The sequence below is a fragment of the Miscanthus floridulus genome, chromosome 7 (genome assembly GCF_019320115.1).
Source record: "Miscanthus floridulus cultivar M001 chromosome 7, ASM1932011v1, whole genome shotgun sequence".
Lineage (NCBI taxonomy): Eukaryota > Viridiplantae > Streptophyta > Magnoliopsida > Poales > Poaceae > Miscanthus > Miscanthus floridulus.
This window is the reverse complement of record NC_089586.1, coordinates 53,562,919-53,579,834: the sequence shown is the minus strand read 5'-3', so window position 1 is coordinate 53,579,834 and position 16,916 is coordinate 53,562,919. Positions and strand designations below refer to the sequence as shown.

The window sequence follows — 16,916 nt, the reverse complement described above, 5'->3', positions numbered from 1 at the left end:
TCGGGGAGGCTCGCACATCCCTCATCCCCTGCAGGAACAGCGAACGCAAATAAGGGAACATGAAACTGTGAGGAGCAAGGAGGCCTCGGGGGCCGCAGCGGCGCGTGACTTACCAGAGAGAGGTACCCCCGCGATGGGCGCATCGCGAACGGGGTTAGACCACCGCTCCTCAGCCGCCCCTCCACCGTCTCTTTCACCCAATGTAGAATCTCCTCGTCGGAGAGGGCGACGGCGGACATCCAGACGCCCTCGATCGGCTCATCCGGTGTCATGTCGAACAGGCGCCGCCGCCGAGCCATCAGCGGCAGCACCCTCCGGCGGTGGAAGGCCACCACAACCACAACCGTCGTAAGGCCGCGGCTGTGCAGCCTCTCCAGCCCCTCCAGGAGCGGCTGCAGCTTGGGTTGATCAACCACCAGAACGCCGTACCTCCACTTCTCTAGCTGGCTCTCCACGACCCGCCCGGTATAGGGGGGAAGTCCATCGTCATCGTTGTGGAGGTAAAACCAGCTGTTGTACCAGCGGCGGTTGGACGATGCGAGCTAGGCTAGGATGTAGAGGAGCTACTGGTCTTGGCGCACTTGGAGAGTGCAGCCACCGGCCCTCATCGCCTTCCGCATGCCCATCGTGCCCGTTGGCTTGGTGGTGAGCCTCACCCGGAAGAGGTGGAGCCACAGCTCCTAGTGGGGGGCGATGCCCAGGTACCCCTCATAGACGGCGACGAAGATTGCCGCCTGCACGATGGAGTTAGGGTTGATGTTGTGGAGCTCCACGCCGTAGTAGTACGGGAGCGCCCGCATGAACCGGTCCGCCGGTAGGCCAAGACCACACTCGTGAAAGGCCACGAAGCTCACAATGTAGCCATCGCGTGGCCTCGGCTCCGGCTCACCCCCCGGAGCAATCCACTCCGGCCTGGTTGGGTCGGTAACCGAGCGGAGAAGGCCGTCATCAACGAGCGACTGCAATGTCTCCACAGACACGTCGGACGGACCCCAAGGATCTGCCTGAATGACAACAGCGCCGCCGGCCATGGGTGCGGTGGAGAATGCGGCTACGGTGGTAAGGTGAGCCCTCACTATCCCTCTCTCTCTCTCTTCCTCCCCCTTCTCCCTTCTTCTCCCCGGCGCTCTCTGTTCTTAGCAACCGCTCGAGGACTGGGAGGTTGAACGTATGCAGGCAAGGTAGGGAGGGGAGGGGTGAGGCTTATCATGTATTTATGAGGGAAGGGGGCGAAACGGAGGGCGATGAAAACAGGAATTTCCCTCATATCTGGCCGCAGTTAATCTGGAACCGATTAAACTGCCCACGGTCCACCTTTTCCTTATTAATCGCACGCAAGCAACGTCCATCGCAGACATCGCGTCGCATCCGACCACAGCGATGGCAGGCGCCGTTCCATCTCCCCGAGAAACCACCCCAAAAGGGCGCCCGCCGTTGTCAGCCGATGGGAGGGGAATATCCTCACCCGATTCCTTTCAGACTAAGGAAACTGGGCACCGAGCCTGCTACAGTCCAGGGGTTCGAAGGCTGGGCCCCCAAGGGTCTCGACAACCACCCTAGGACAACAGAGTTAGGGATGGACTATGGCGAGCCCGTTCATGGCTGAAGCCCAAAGCAAGCGATTGCTTGGGATGCCCTAAGTCGTGTCCGAGACCGACAGGGAGGTCTCTGAATGGGATCCCACCATAGGGAGGCACTGAGCCCCTGGGGCCAATCGAACGGCCCTGGGACCCACTAGAGAATCCCTCTGGTACTTTTGGAGTGCATCTCTAGACCGCTAGCCGACCCCTATCGAATGGGGCATGAGCCTCCACTCGGACTTACCCGATAATAGCTCACTAGAGGTGTCATGGCTCGCGCCCACCGAGGGTAGCCTGGCATTCTCCACCCTCCTTCTGAACAAAAAGGATGCGCGAGGGCCCGCACAAAAAAGATAGGGAAACTCCTAATCGCCCTCTCGCTCCATGCAGAGGCTCGGGGGCTCTTCCTACAACCAAGCCGAGACCCAGCGACCCAAGCTCGCACTCGAGGGCTCGGCAAACAACCCCTCCTTCTGAATGAAAAAGATGCGCGAGGGTCGCACAAAAAAGTTAGGGAAACTCTTGATCGCCCTCTCACTCCATGTAGAGGGCTTGGGGGCTCTTCCTGCAACCACGCCGAGACCCAGCGACCCGAGCTCGCACTCGAGGGCTCGGCAAACAACCCCTCCTTCCGAATGAAAAGGATGCACGAGGGTCGCACAAAAAGACAGGGGAACTCCTGATCACCTCTCTCGCTCCGTGCAAAGGCTTGGGGGCTCTTCCTGCAACCAAGCTGAGACCCCAGCGACCCAAAATCGCACTCAAGGGCTCGGCAAAACATCCCCTCCTTCTGAACGAAAAACGATGCGCGAGGGTCACAAAAAAAGTCAGGGAAACTCCTGATTGCCCTCTCGCTCCGTGCGAGCTCGGGGGGCTCTTCCTGCAACCAAGTAGTGAGACCCAGCGGCTCGAGCTCGCACTCAAGGGCTCAGCAAACAACCCCTCCTTCCGAACGAAAAGGAGCGCGAGGGTCGCCATAAAAAAGATAGGGGAACTCTTTGATCGCCCTCTCGCTCCGTGTAGAGGCTCAGGGGCTCCTCCTACAACCAAGCCGAGACCTAGCGACCCCAACTCGCACTCGAGGGCTCAACAAACAACCCCTCCTTCCGAACAAAATGGATGCGCGAGGGTTGCATAAAAGCCAGGAGACACTCCTAATCATCCTCTCGCTCCATGTAGAGGCTCGGGGGCTCTTCCTACAACTAGGTCGAAGCCTAGCAACCCGAACTCGCATGGCAAAACACGATAAAAGGCATCAAGCCTGTTACGGTCTAGGGGTTTCGAAGGCTGGGCCCCCGAGGGTTTCGACAGCCGCCCTAGGACAAACAGAGTCAGGGATGACTATGGGCGAGCCCGTACATGGCCGAGGCCCAAGCAAGTAATTGCTTGGGATGCCCTAAGTCATGTTCAAGACCGGCAGGGAAGTCTCTGAATGGGATCCCACCGTAGGGAGGCACCGAGCCCCCAGGGCCAATCGAACGGCCCTAGGACCCACTAGAGAAGCCCTCTGGTACTTTTGGAGTGCATCTCTGGACCACTAGCCGACCCCTGTCGAATGGGGCACGGGCCCTCCACTTAGACTTACCCGATAATAGCTCACCAGAGATGTCACTGCTCGCGCCCACCGAGGGTAGCCTGGCATACTCTACCCCTCCTTCTGAACAAAAAGGATGCGTGAGGGCCACAGAAAAAGACAGGAGAACTCCCGATCACCCTCTTGCTCCGAGCAGAGGCTCGGGGACTCTTCCTGCAACCAAGCCGAGGCCCAGCGACCCGAACTCGCACTCGTGGACTCGACAAACACGATAAAACCCCTCACTCAACATGAGAAAAGCCCCTAGAGGAATAAAATCCACTCCTCCAGGGCCTCAGGGGCTACACCCGGTGGGTGCGCTCGCGCGCACCCACCGAAGCCTCGAGTACGGAATGCCATCCCGCCAGGGGCTACCGCAAGCCAAGTCTCATCAAAACCTTAGGGAGAGCACTTACACTCTCCCCGAGACTCGGGGGCTACTGTCGGGTACCATAAAAAGGGAGCCCCTAAGCAAGGATCGAAAAAATCGCTTAGAGCCTGTTAAAATTGAAGCCAAGAGACAACTACCGACAAGCCCCCACCTTATTCGAGACTCGGCTAGACCGCCTGTGCCCACCTTGAACAGTACCTGACTCACCCGAAGCCCCGCCCATAAGGCCTCGAACGAGATACAATTCTCCACCTCGCTCGAGGCCCCGCACAAAAGGTCTCGGACGAGGTACCGATTCTCCGACTTGCCTGTGGCCCCGCCCGTAAGGCCTCGGATGAGTTGCCGATTCTCCGCCTCGCTCGAGGCCGGCTCGGCAACAACCCCGTTGCCTATGCCTTGACCAACTTCTCTGACAGGACATCACGTCCAACTAATGTGTTCAACCGCTCCCGCGATATCAGCCGAACGACGGCTCAACACAGCGGAGTGGTTGACGAGACGTGGGTCACATCGACGCCATGTCGTCCGGGATAGGACAGGGCAGGGGTTACCAACCGCTGTGCTCGGCACTGTGCCATGACGGACACCCATGCGGCACTGTGCTGCCTAACCCCACCTGCTCCAAGGACAGCGCGGTGTGGAGAGTCATGTCCGGGCCCCTATAGCCTCGGAATCGACGTACAAAGACCAACCGCTCCCTCCGAGCCTCGGCTATCCGCTTTGGGGTCTCGGTAGCCTCGGGACTCGCGCCCGTCAAGCCCCCCCCATGATGGTTCAGCCTCTACACCAACTAGGCCTCGTCTCTCTATGTTGTCAACATACAACGATCGGCACGTCGTCGACAGTATGGGCCATGCCCTGCACCAAGCCATCACAAGAGCTCCCACGTCGCACAGGATCAGGCGTGACCGGCGTGTCGCTCCAGTGCATCGAGGACAAGACCACTCCGTCGACCATACCACCACAGTGATGATCTACAGGGCTCGGCATACTGCCTCCGCTCACAAAATGCCACGTAGCAAACACATGTATCGCCTCTGTCCCCCCCTTCAACTATAAAAGGGAGTGACCGGGGCTATTTCTAGGGACGCGCTCACACGCACAGACGAACGAACTCACGAGAACACACACTGACCCACGAACGACCAACTCACACCACTACGCAGAGACCTGGGGCTTGCTCCCTCTCTCGCCCTGCTTGTAAACCCCTACTACAAGCACCTCGGTGCAAGGAATACAAGATCGATCTCTCAGACTGGACGTAGAGCACCTACTGCCTGAACCAATATAAACCTTGTGTCTCTTTGCATCACCATCCAGGATTAGGGGCATGCAGTACATTTCACTAGTTGGTTGAGGACCCCCCGGGTCCGAAACACCGACAAGTACTTTAGCCATGTTTGAAAATATATGGCCGGCTTGGAAAAATGAATATTTGAGAGCTCGTTTCTTGAATTGGTCCATCGCGTAGGGCGTCAGATGGGGAGCACGTGGTTCTGCTCCCACCTAGCTCGGTGTCATTACGTCGACATGACCATGCCGAGCAGGCCTGATCACCACCGAGTAGCCACTGCCTCTGTTGTCCTGTCGAACTAATGACCTTGTCATGATGCCGCTTCATAAATTCACGTGATTGGTGTGAAAGCACGTAACAGACGAGAGACAGCGCAGCAACAGCTCAGCATGCTTTGTTTGCTTTTCCTGTCGCGGCGTACTACGTACTCGCCTGATATTGCTATTGTTCATCATCTCATCTCTCGTCGTGGCATTCTTTCGGTATTTTAATTCACCTACCGCGGTAGGGCCGTCTGGCCCTCGAGCTCTACGATGATGGCGACTTTTCCCTGCCGCGCCTCGCTTTGAATAACTACCACCATGAGTGAACCCCACTCATGTCCTTGCTACTGGTGAGCCGCTGCTCGCTCTGCCCCCTTGCCTCTTCCTTTTTCTATACCGCATCTGAACTACTCCACTATTCTGGGCGTCTGAAATAGGTGCACGTAGTTTTGCCCCTGCCCTCGCCATGTCCTTTGACGTTCTGTGCGCCCGTAGGCGCGTAGCTAATGGCCATGCTATGCCGTTCTTTCCTGTCCCCCCACATCGCGCCTATGAAGTTGGTGGCAAGCCACGCACGACTCCTCGCACTCTCGCGCGTGCGAAGCTTCCTTGGTCTCGCGCTGCTACCGCACGCCACCGGTGCTCCTCGCTCCTCTCCTTGCCTCGCGCTGGCATCGCAGTGCCATGCCAGTTGCCCGTCCATCGTGAGTTCCACTGCCACGCTAGGCCTGTTGCTCCACGATGCATCCCTCTCCTCCGCGTGCTACGTCGGTGCCCCCTCCTCTTCCTCCCTGCGCCGTGCGCAGCTCCGCCTCACCTCGAGGCCTCCTCTGCGCAGCCGTCGCCGTGCCGCGTCCCGCAGCGCCCTCGCCATGGCTGTGCCCACCGTTGCCTGGCCCGGACACCGAGCCCTGCGAAGCTCCCTGCTCCCTGCTGCCTCATGCTGGTCCCCGCCGTGGCTATGCCCCGCGGTCGCCCGACACTTCGCGTGAGCGCACAAGCGCCCGAGTTGCGTGGACCCACGCCACTCCACGGCCCTACCCCAGCCGGGTGCGCGCCTGGTCCGCCCGGTGCCGATGGGTTTGCCCGGCCAGTGTCGCTGTGCGCCGAGGCCACCGTCGCTGCGCCCCACGGCTCGCTCTGGACCGCAGTCCCATAGCGCGCTCGAGCCCTGCGTGCTCCGCACCACCACCTCGTTGTGGCCAGCACGCCGCCCGGGAACGCCGTCGCACGAAGCTACGACCCGTAGCGTCTCCGCTGTTGTCTACTACCGCCGCGCGCCCTAGCCGGCTGCTAGCACTCGCAGCTAGACCGCCTTGGGCTGTCCCTAGCCTTGCTGCCAACACCTTTAGGTGCAGCAGGTACCCTCGCTGCCCCATGTGTCGACCCACGACAGCATCGCCGCTGACGAGCCGCTCTCTTGGCCGGTGGATGGCCTCTCCTGCCGGTGCTCTATTTTGAGGAAGAAGAGAAGGTAAGAAAGGTGAATCGAAGCTAATACAGGGTTCTAGGTGTAAAATACGTGACTCAAGTAAATAGTGCTTATGTCCTACGGGTTAGTTTCGAGAAACTCAGAGGTGTCTTCACAAAGTCGTGCCGCCGTCGCTAGGCTCTCCCCACCATGGGCCGGCCTGGTCGCGCCGGCCTTGGTCCGCTGCCGCCTAGGCCACGCACGCGCCTGAGGGCCGTGTTGCGATGGGCCGGCCTATCACCGCTCGCGCCCACGCGCGCGCCCCGCCCCACCTGGGACGCCGCGCCTTTACCGCGCTGCTGGGCTGGCCGATGGCCACCGCCCGCGCCTAGGCCGTGTTGGGGCTACTAGGCTGTTTAGTGGCCGTCGGCCCTTTTCGATTTCTAGAGCAAATTCTGATTTAGCTTATAAGGTAAAATTTGTAAATTCAAAATAAAATTTTATAGGTGTCCAAAAATGGTGAAATCAATTTTTTTGAGTTTCTAAAATCATGATTTATCTATTAGTGTAATTGGTTAATCTAGTTTTAAAATATTTTTAGGGTTGCTTTAATTATTTCAACATGCTTAATATTGATAAGACATAAACTTATAGGAATTTCCGTGATAAATCGGTGATAGTGTTAGCTCTAAAAATTTTATAGTAAATTCCTAATATTATTAGTTGCTCACTATAATTTTTGTAGCTCTAGAATAATTAATTTGCTAGATAGATGATAATGCCATATTTCGATTAAAGATTAAATCGATAGAACGGGATAAAGTAACCCCGTGGAATTGGAACACTTGTGTTGGAAATGACATCTTTCTCTATGATGTTGATACGTAGATTAGTACGTTAGTCGTTAGAATTAGCTCGTTAACTTGAAAGACGTAAATCATATTTTACAAGTCACGGTTGCAGATTATTGATTACGTCTTTGCATTGCATCGTATTGCATATCATCATAGGGACGTCGATGGATCACGGAGTCATCGGGACTTGCTGGAGAAATGGTGTTTTTGGAGATCGTGTCGCCATGATGGAAAGCTAACTTCTAATTAAATCTTACCCAGGCAAGTCCCGGTGCATAACCCCTATTTTGCTGCACTTTAAATTATATTTGTGCATTAAGTTTTAAGGAGTTGAATGAAACCCACTTGCATATATATATCTTTATCCTATGAGTCTTACTAGTATGACAGGATCGTATAGATTGCAATGCTACAGGACTCCGGTAGAAGTCGAGTAATTGCCTGTCACTCATGAGATATAGAAAATATATTACTGTATTATTATCACTTGGAAAATATAAATGGTGGAAAGGAAAAATGGTGACCGGGCAGGGATATGGTTTGAGTATTGGTGGGTGTAAGAGGTTGTGTCCTGCGGCCGCAGGGCATAGCTGGGTTACACTGCTTTCCTTATCTGTGTCGGTTAAGGACCGACCGTTGCATAAGACTCTGGGCAAGTGATAGACTTATTATTCCGAGCACATACTTGGGTATGGGCGCTTGGAAGACTTGTTGCTCTCTTATCGTGGGTTCCGGCTCTTTCTGGACTGACTGATTAGATGCGGGGATGGTGGAGGTCCTTGCACCGCACTAAGTCCGGGACTTAGGAGCGGGGGCTTGGAGTCCAAGTTTGGATGAGGACCTGGACCCCATGATAGGAGGGTGATGGGTTGGTCCTGCTTGTGCCTGGGATACAAGCGGGGCATGTGTTTTCGGGGTACCCAGCTGGGGGTATTAATTCACGAATCACCGAAAAATCCGGTATGGCTTGTCTAAACTCTAGCACCGTAGTAAGAACTGAAAGATAAAAAATGAAAAAAGAAAATCTAATTGCTTACCACCTACTTGAAAAGTACCACAGGTGCTTACATAGAATGGTTGGTTAATGAACTAATGCGGCTATTAATAAAAATCGAATATAAGGACGCACGTTTAATAATGCTTTCTACAGACGCAATAAACCCACAAGCCAGATAGCCTTGCATATTCTTGGAGTCATTTCTTTCCTCCTGTCGGGTAAGTTTTGCTGAGTACAATTGAGTACTTAGGGTTTTATTTCCCCCTGTTGTAGGTGACAGGTGGATGCTAGAGCTGACCTTTGTGTGTGGATTTTTCCTGGTGGGCTCAGAGAGGATTTTCTTTACGCTACGACCATAGTTTCTATTTATAACTCTTACTAAATGTTTTTATAAATGAAAGGTTTATAACCTGTTGTCTTAGTTTATATATCGATGCTTCATCATGGCATGAATATATGTTTAATTCTGATGTAACTCTGTTCACATGTTTATATTCCGCTGTTCAATTAAATTGTTCATAACTCTGATAATATGATTACATTCCGCTGTTATAATAATAACTATTATACTCTGATGTTGTATTAAAAGTGATATAAGAAATGGTTAAGAATGATGTAAGCTTTATTCTCTCATTTATGATCCTGATGGAAAATATAGATTTTCAGGTTCTCCCTTAGGGTGTGCCCGACGAAGCCGAGTAATTTAGTGTTTTCCTTTGGGTGCTTAGTGTCTAATAGAAGACAAGCACTCCTGAGAGGGCCACACATCTTTTCATCCCACTGGCTTCCTACAACTATTATTAGATCATTTGAACAAAGGAACATGTCAGGTATCCAAAGCTCTAATCTAGCCCATCATAACCTAGCTAACCTAAGCAATGATGTTTGAAGCCCGATATTCAAGCCCATCTAGAATTTCTTTGTTCATTGTGGCTCTCGGAGCATATCCAAATGCAAAGTCAATTAAGCGACCAGTGGCGCTCCTGCTCGAGCGCGCGACTCTAGGCCGCAACGGGCCGGCCCAGGAGACCCCTCCTCCCCTCATTCAACGTTGCGAAGGCTGCTGCTTCCCCCATTCGTTTCGTTCCGACAACGCAGACGGGCGGCGTGACGAGGGCGGCGCAGCTGGCTGCGACTCCGGTCAGGCGCACGGCAAGGCGGAGCAGCTGGCGTCGGTGCCCACGGCCGATCTCCACCATCCGCTCGCCGCGCCGCAACCCGGAGAGTAGACTGCGCTCGGTCGAGCACCACCTGGGGCCAGCGTCCTTGCGACCAGCTCCGGCGCGGCGTTCGCCCTCTACAGCCTTGGTGTCCCCCGCAACCGTCGCTGCTGTCCTACTTCGCGACTCGCCACCATGGCTGACGACAAGCACCACCAGGACACCAGGTATTCCCTCCCCTTGTCCTCCCTTCCTGCTGTGCGTCTCATGGAATATAGAAATATAAAAAATTAAACATAAAAAATAATTAAGTAAGGTAAAATAGAAAAAATAGAAAATAAAAAAATCTATATAAAAGATAAAGAGAAAAGAGAAAAGGAAAAAAAGAAAGAAATACCAAAAGAATAAAATATAAAAATAAAACAAGCATAATAATTAATTATAGTAAAAACAAAAAATAAATAATAAAAATAAAAATATAAAAATGAAAAGGATAATGAAAAATCGCATGAAACAAAAAATAAAAAAATAAAAAATAAAAAATAAATAAAAATAGAAAACATAAAGACAAAAGAGAAAAGGGAAAAGAAAGAAATACAAAAAAGAGTAAAATATAAAAATAAAATAAACAAAATAATAATTATAGTAAAAGCAATAATAATATAAAAATGAAAAGAATAGCAAAGAAGAGAAAACACACATAAAACATTAATAACAAATGATAAATATATAGGAAAAAAAATATGCCCATGAAAAAATAAAATAATTAATTAGAGTAAAATAACACAGAATAGAAAATAAAGAAAAAAGAAAAAAGAAAAAGGGAAAACGAAATATAAGACATAAAAAAACTAACGTAACAGCCTAGTGGGATTTATAAGAAAAAAAAGAAGAAAAAGAAAAGACGTCAATACCAGCCTATCGATAGAAGGAAAAAGAAAAGAAAAGAAACATACGTGTGGGGAACGGATGTCGCTGTCGCTATGTGGTACGCTCGGTGGGCTGTCCGTCCGTGGGCCGACACCTCGGTCGTTGGCTCGTTGGACTGCACTTACGGAACTCGCGCGGGAATTATCGGAGCCGCGCGGGAATCATCGGCAGAAGGCTCCGGTCCGAAGACCTGAAGAAGATTTCCGTGGGCCTGGGGGTCGCGCGCTACGCGCCGCGCGCGACGGGTCGGCCTTATCCGCCTCCGTATCCAAACGTCTCCGTAAGCATCCACACTTCCACAGCGCACCAGTTACTGCTGCACTAGCCAGTAGCCAGCCTCAGCCGTCAGCCTGCCGACGACTGGCCGGCGTGCGGCGCCCTCGTGGCAAGCAAGCGCAGGCGCAGTACACGTTGTAAATTCCGCAACAGCAGGAGCACCTCATCGCAGAGGGACCAGATATGCTCTCTGCGCTCTTCGGCGGCTACCTGGCCGCCTACCCGCCGCCGCCTCTCCCACCCGCAACAGCAGCAGCCCCGAGACCGAGCGCGCGTCTCCCGGCTCCCTTCCCTGCTCGCCTCAGGCACGCGTCCCTCCACGTCGCCCGACGGCGCGCGGCGGGGGCGGGGGACGCGCTGAGCGCGTCAGCCGCCGCGGAGGGCGACGACGAGTACGAAGCGGCGCTGCAGGAGGAAGGGTTCCCGAGCTGGACGGGGAGCGGCGAGGAGGACGACTACGACCACGACCCCGAAATCGGAGATATTATGGGGGACTACTTCGACGACCCCAAGAAGGCCCAAACTCGCGTGGGCTCCCCTGTCTTCTCTTCTTTGTTCTGACGAATGAACGGCTTTCCTCGTCTTATTCTCGGTTGCACAATTTGGTGTTTGCTTCACGCCCTGTGCTCTCGTGCAGATGGAGGATAGGATAAGAAAGAAGCGCCACAAGATCGTGCAAACCAAGACCGGCTCGCCCAACCCCATGAAGGTCGTCTTCAACAAGTAATGTGCTTCTCTGATGCTGCCATATATTTGTACAGTGTACAAAATCCAGTTAGCTAGATAGGACTAGTTTATACTGTGCAGTTTGAACTGATGAGTCTCCAAATTTTCATTTACAAAATTGGCCTCCTAAATCAAACTGTCAGTGTTAAATTCTTTTACAATATTTTTGATAATGGATGGAATAGAAGTATCGGTATCATACACTCCACTCCAAGTGATTCTTTAGCCGTTCATTATTACTATTGCTGCACTCGCAGCAAAAGCAAGTTCATAGGTTATAGCTCATCGAACAGAAGCGCAAAATAGCGACCCAACACCTTTAACATAATCTGTGTGTAAACCTCCATCCTTGACCAGCAAAAACCTCTATTGTGATGACCTCCAAAGCCACTTCCGAGCATGATTCTTTTACAATATATTGTTAACCATGATCTTATGAAAAATACTTCTGAGCATGAGCCCAACACCCTATGTGACGTTGGATCAACTATTGGTGAAAAGTCACAAAGTTTAGATCTCTAGTACCTTATAATGTTCAATGAAGAAGTAAAAATATTGACAACCATTTTGAGATCTTTCTTAATTGCTTAATGGAGTTTTGCTTGTTTCCTATTCTAGATTTAACTTCTCCAATTCATATATTTGGTTCGAGTTCTACAATGCTCTGTTGCCAAAAGATATTACCTTAATTTCTGATGTGAGTTCTTTCTCTTTATTTTTTCCCAACAGGAAGTATTTACCACACTTATAAAAAAAGCATAGTATGTATCAAATCTATACACATGTTTGCTCAGGATGTTGCAACTTCCCTTTTATTGTGCTTGCAGTCCCTGCGATCATGGCACATAGTTGGCCGTCTTGGTGGCTGCAATTCTATGAATATGCAGGTATAATGGTTGGACCATATTTACACTTTCTGAATGTCATTGTGGACAACCTTTTTTGTTTTCTTGTCACGTCCTTCAAATATAGTAAGGAAACAAAGTGGTTGAGATGATACTAGTCAGGGTAACATAATCCTTCCATTAGTAAGAATGTAAAACTCTGACCTCCATTCTTTTCTTCAAAATGTTGGTAAGTTAAATGATTTGATCAAACTTCTATGCTTTGAACTAAGGGCTTCAAAAGTTTTTGTTTATTTTACAGTTATCGCAGTTGCCTTTAGATTGTAAAAGGCCGACTTATGATGCTCTTGAAGGAGCTAACGTCACTCCGACGTCCTTTTACAACATTGGTGATCTTGAGATTCAAGATAATCTAGCACGAGTATGGTGTGTAATATTTCTCTTCTAAGCCGGCCTTACAAACTGTAGACTGTAACCTTTTTATGTTGTCATGTGAATTATCATGACTTATTGAACTAAGGTGTTATCCATTTCCCAGTCCTCTAATTCTTGATTACTATCATCTGTTCTCGCATCATTCTGGATTACAGACACTAACTGTTTGTGTTAACAAGCTTATGAAAAATACCATAAATATGAAAAGAGCATTCACGACATAAATTCCATCGATGTGGGTTTAATCATGACAAATCATTTTTAGGTGATTTATGAATTTTGTGGTGGAGTAAGCCTGCTGGACCACTGACTAAAAACTACTTACTACCATTTTATACTAGTACACTGCAATTCTATGGCTTTCTAGAAAGCTGTAGCTCCATCCGTGCAATTGTACCTTTTTGCACCATGTATGTGATACCTTTCGAACAAATATTTATTCCAGAGAAAATATGCAAATGCACACCTTTTCAATTTCTAATCACATTGATTTAACCCATGACTCTTTATTTTCATATTATTAACTTGCACAGGGTAGACATTGGTATTCATGAGCCATTGCTTTTGGACATCCTGCTTAATGCCTTAACAACAATAAGTTCAGAGTAAGAACCAGACTTTTGAATTGTCAATATATTTTGGTAATTTATTTACTTGTATAATGTTATTTCTGCTCATCAGGATCTGGTTTCTAACATATGGTGCACTTCTATATTTATATCTTGCTCTGGTTTTCTGTTTGGCGCCCCCTAAAAATTAAAAGTATATGACGTGGCACAGCTTGAGTCCGCTGCAACCTGTCCCACAGGAATGCAGTATGTTTTGCCGAACTGACATGTTTGTGAGCACTGTGCTCCACGGCTTATACACTTTTCTTCTTTTATAGGAGGAGAAACAAACTGAACCTTTTATTTTATCTGAAGGGTAACTACTGATTTGGAATGTAATCCTTGCTAGAAAGGTGTTTCTGTAGTAGGGCAAGATTGGGCTTGTGAGTTTTGGCACACCATTAGGGAGGAGCACACTTTTTTATTGCCTCATCATAACTCAACATAGTGTTGTTACTCATGAAAAATAATATACTAGCTGCCTCTTAATGTCTCATTTTTTTCCAGATTAATTGTGTGTGTGTTTGGGGGGGGGGGGGGGGGGGGGGGGGGGGGGGGGGGGGGGGGGGGGTCCAAGCTGACACTGCTTAGTGCTTACTGTATTCGGTCATGTTATGAATAATTTGTTATCATATTCCTGTGTGGAACAATGCAATCTCATCCGTTTTTCTGTTTGATTTTTTACAGTCATGTTGGTATTAAGCAAGTACAGTTTGGAGGGTTAGAGTTTTTGAACTGGAGTGAGGACTTGAAAACAGAAGAAGTTGGATATAGTGTGTGCAAAATCTAAAATAGCCCAATCCTGAGATTTGCAGAAGCTACTGTTTTAGCTAAAACACAAATACAGCATCTGGTTCCAGAACGTAGGGTTTCAACCACCTTGATGCTGCAAATGAGAAGAAAAATGGTGACAACACAATGGATGAAAAACTTGATGTCCAAGCATATTAACTTCTGAAAAGAGGTTGCAGTCCTTACCTTTTGGATACATGTAGTATCCTAGGTCCTCTGATGTCCAACGTGTGGATTGTTACTCCACAATTTGACACTAGCTGGTAGGTGAAAACTTGTAAAATTACGTTTTCTTAGGGCTTGTTTGGTACAGCTCGGTTTCACCGATGAAGCAGCTTTTCATTGGTACAGATCAGTTTTACTATAATTTGAAAGCAGTGTTTACCTTATTCATTTATACCAAACTGCCAAGAAGGTCCATTGTCAACTGATGGATACAGTATCTAAGGCTTTACTTTTTTTCTGGACAAAGTGTTTTGTTACTATAACAAAAGTAACCAGTGACGACTTTGCATTTAACTTTCTGTCAAACTGTAAGAGCCCTGTTGGGGTGGGGGGTGGGGGGGGGGGGGGGGGGGGGGGGGGGGGGGGGGTAGGCGTTGGCTATGGGGAAGGAGGGCGGCGGCTGAGAGGGAGAGAGAGACAGGCGGCGCAAGGAGAGAGGAAGGGGAAGGATAAGCCTAAGGTTGTTCTTTCTTGATCTCAATGGTAAGTAATCTAATGAGGGAAGTCCTAATAGATATGGACTCCTCTCAATCTATCTAATCTCAACCGATCATATTCCTATTCTCTTTCCTCTATGGAAAACCTCCTGGTATGGATAGTGGAGCAGCGGGAGATTGCCCCTGCTGTGGGCGCCCCCCCCCCCCCCCTCCCCCTTAGGTGGCGCGGCTGACCTAAGCCCTCCATCAAACGTATGACATCACTCCCCCCTTCTCCGATCAGCGCGTCATCGCAGAATTTTTTTTTAATTTTAACCCTTTTTTGAATATAATTTTAAATCTAACACTGTCAGTTTTTTTTTAAAACTAACACTTTTGGCCGCGCCTATTGCCATGGTGTGGCCAAATGCCTGTGCCGCGCCATGCATGGCGGCGCGGCAGAGGCCTTACGTGGCTACGACCATCACCGCTGACCGCTGACGTGGCAAGGCTCTGCCGCGCCACCGATCTTGGCGCGGCAGTGCCGCGCCCTGATCCATGGCGCGGCAGAGCCCGGTATAAACGCCGCCGCTGCCTCTTGCCCGAGCAGTCGGCGTTCCGCGAGAAAAAGAGTAAGGCAGTGCCGCCGCGCCCGCGCCTGCCCGCGGCCGAGGACGCCACCACCGCGCCCGCACGCAGGCGCGCCTCCCCCTCCGACCGCCTCCATCCCTCCTCGTCCTCGTTTAAAGTTCTGATGCATATTTTATTTTCGTTTGAATAATGGATATGATATTATGAATGGAGTTAAGGTTAGCAGAAAAATTTTATTTGGGAACTATGGTGAAGATATAAGTTTGAGTTTGTCAATGTTAAGGTTAATTATTTAGTTAGAAGTATATTTGCCATGTAATTTTTTGTTGCTATAATTGTTGTTTATAATATTTTAGTTCAATTGCAAATGATTACATTTTTCATTCATTTGCGTTGTTTTGATTGATGTTTAATTTGAACCGTTTTATTAGATGGAAGACATGTTTCGGGAGCAGTTATGGCGAAAACGGGGTCGTCCTGGAGAAATGTACCCCGACGATTCTAGCAAAGATGCCCCCATCCCTCCTGAACTCCCTGTCCCTAATTGTGACTGTGGTCGTCCGGCCGACATGTTTCAATCGAGACATCCGGACACAGCGGCTCATTGCTTCTACACGTGCAGTCATTTTAATGTAAGTAATTATTGCCGTATATTTTTTTTTTCATTTGTATTACTAGGTTACTAATATTTTGTTGAATTTTTGTTGTGTAGGACCATGAGAGGTGCTTTTTCTTTCAGTGGATCGATGGTGCAGACAAGTTTGACCCCAGGTACCTCCTTTTCGACGATTGGTGGAGAGGACGACATCCACGAGAGCACTTCGAGCGGTGGGTTCCACCTCCCCCTAACCCCCCTCCAATGATGGCTACGGAGAAGCACTTAGCCGCAGTTAGACGACTCGAGGAACCTCCTCTGTGCCATTGCGGAGACCGAGCCGTGATAAGCCCTGACAATACGTTAGAGTTTTTATGTCCAAACAAGCATGAAGTAAGTGCAAAGTGTATTTGTTCAAAAGTTGAGGTATATGTGTCATGTACTAATGTCATGTTATTTAGGTGTATTCAATGGTGAAGTGTCGTTTTAAGGAGTGGTTGTATGGTCCTAAGAACAAATGGCCCGAAGAACCTCCAAAAGCAAAACAAAAAAAGCTAGATGAGCACAGAAAGCGAGCTGGTTGCACCGTTGAATCACCGATTGTGGTGTCTGATGAGGGGGACGAAGAGGAGGATGACACTGCAAGACTGAGCGAGCTCATCGCTCTAGCAGAGGCGGGCTTGCTGGCGGAGGAGGCTGAGGATGACACTGCCAGAGTGAGCGAGCTCATCGCTCTAGCAGAGGCGGGCTTGCCGACAGAGGAGGCTGAGGACGACACTGCCAGACTGAGCGAGCTCATCGCTCTAGCGAAGGCAGGCTTGCCGGTGGAGGAGGCTGAGGACGACACTTCTAGACTGAGCGAGCTCATCGCTCTAGCAGAGGCGGGCATGCAGGCGGAGGAGGATGACGACGCGTTCTTCACTCAGGCCGTAGAGGCCGCAGATGAAGCGGAGG

The 16,916-nt window shown here is 50.0% G+C and overlaps 1 protein-coding gene across 2 annotated transcripts; it reads left to right on the top strand.

Moving 5' to 3' along the window:
* Positions 1-10,656: 10,656 nt before the first annotated feature.
* LOC136463247 (uncharacterized) lies at positions 10,657-16,537 on the top strand. Of its 2 annotated transcripts, XR_010760944.1 has the most exons (9): positions 10,657-11,257; positions 11,367-11,452; positions 12,074-12,152; positions 12,283-12,342; positions 12,602-12,726; positions 13,269-13,340; positions 15,799-15,999; positions 16,080-16,355; positions 16,424-16,537. XR_010760944.1 is itself a non-coding variant. In XM_066462254.1 (7 exons), the coding sequence occupies exons 1-7, from the start codon at positions 10,913-10,915 to the stop codon at positions 14,131-14,133; spliced, it is 870 nt and encodes a 289-aa protein (XP_066318351.1). In that variant the 5' UTR covers positions 10,679-10,912; the 3' UTR covers positions 14,134-14,621. The 2 variants fall into 2 exon arrangements, 1 of the variants encoding a protein (XP_066318351.1); XM_066462254.1 differs by lacking the exons at positions 15,799-15,999; positions 16,080-16,355; positions 16,424-16,537 and adding an exon at positions 14,031-14,621 and having other exon boundaries at positions 10,679-11,257.
* The last annotated feature ends 379 nt before the right edge of the window (positions 16,538-16,916 follow it).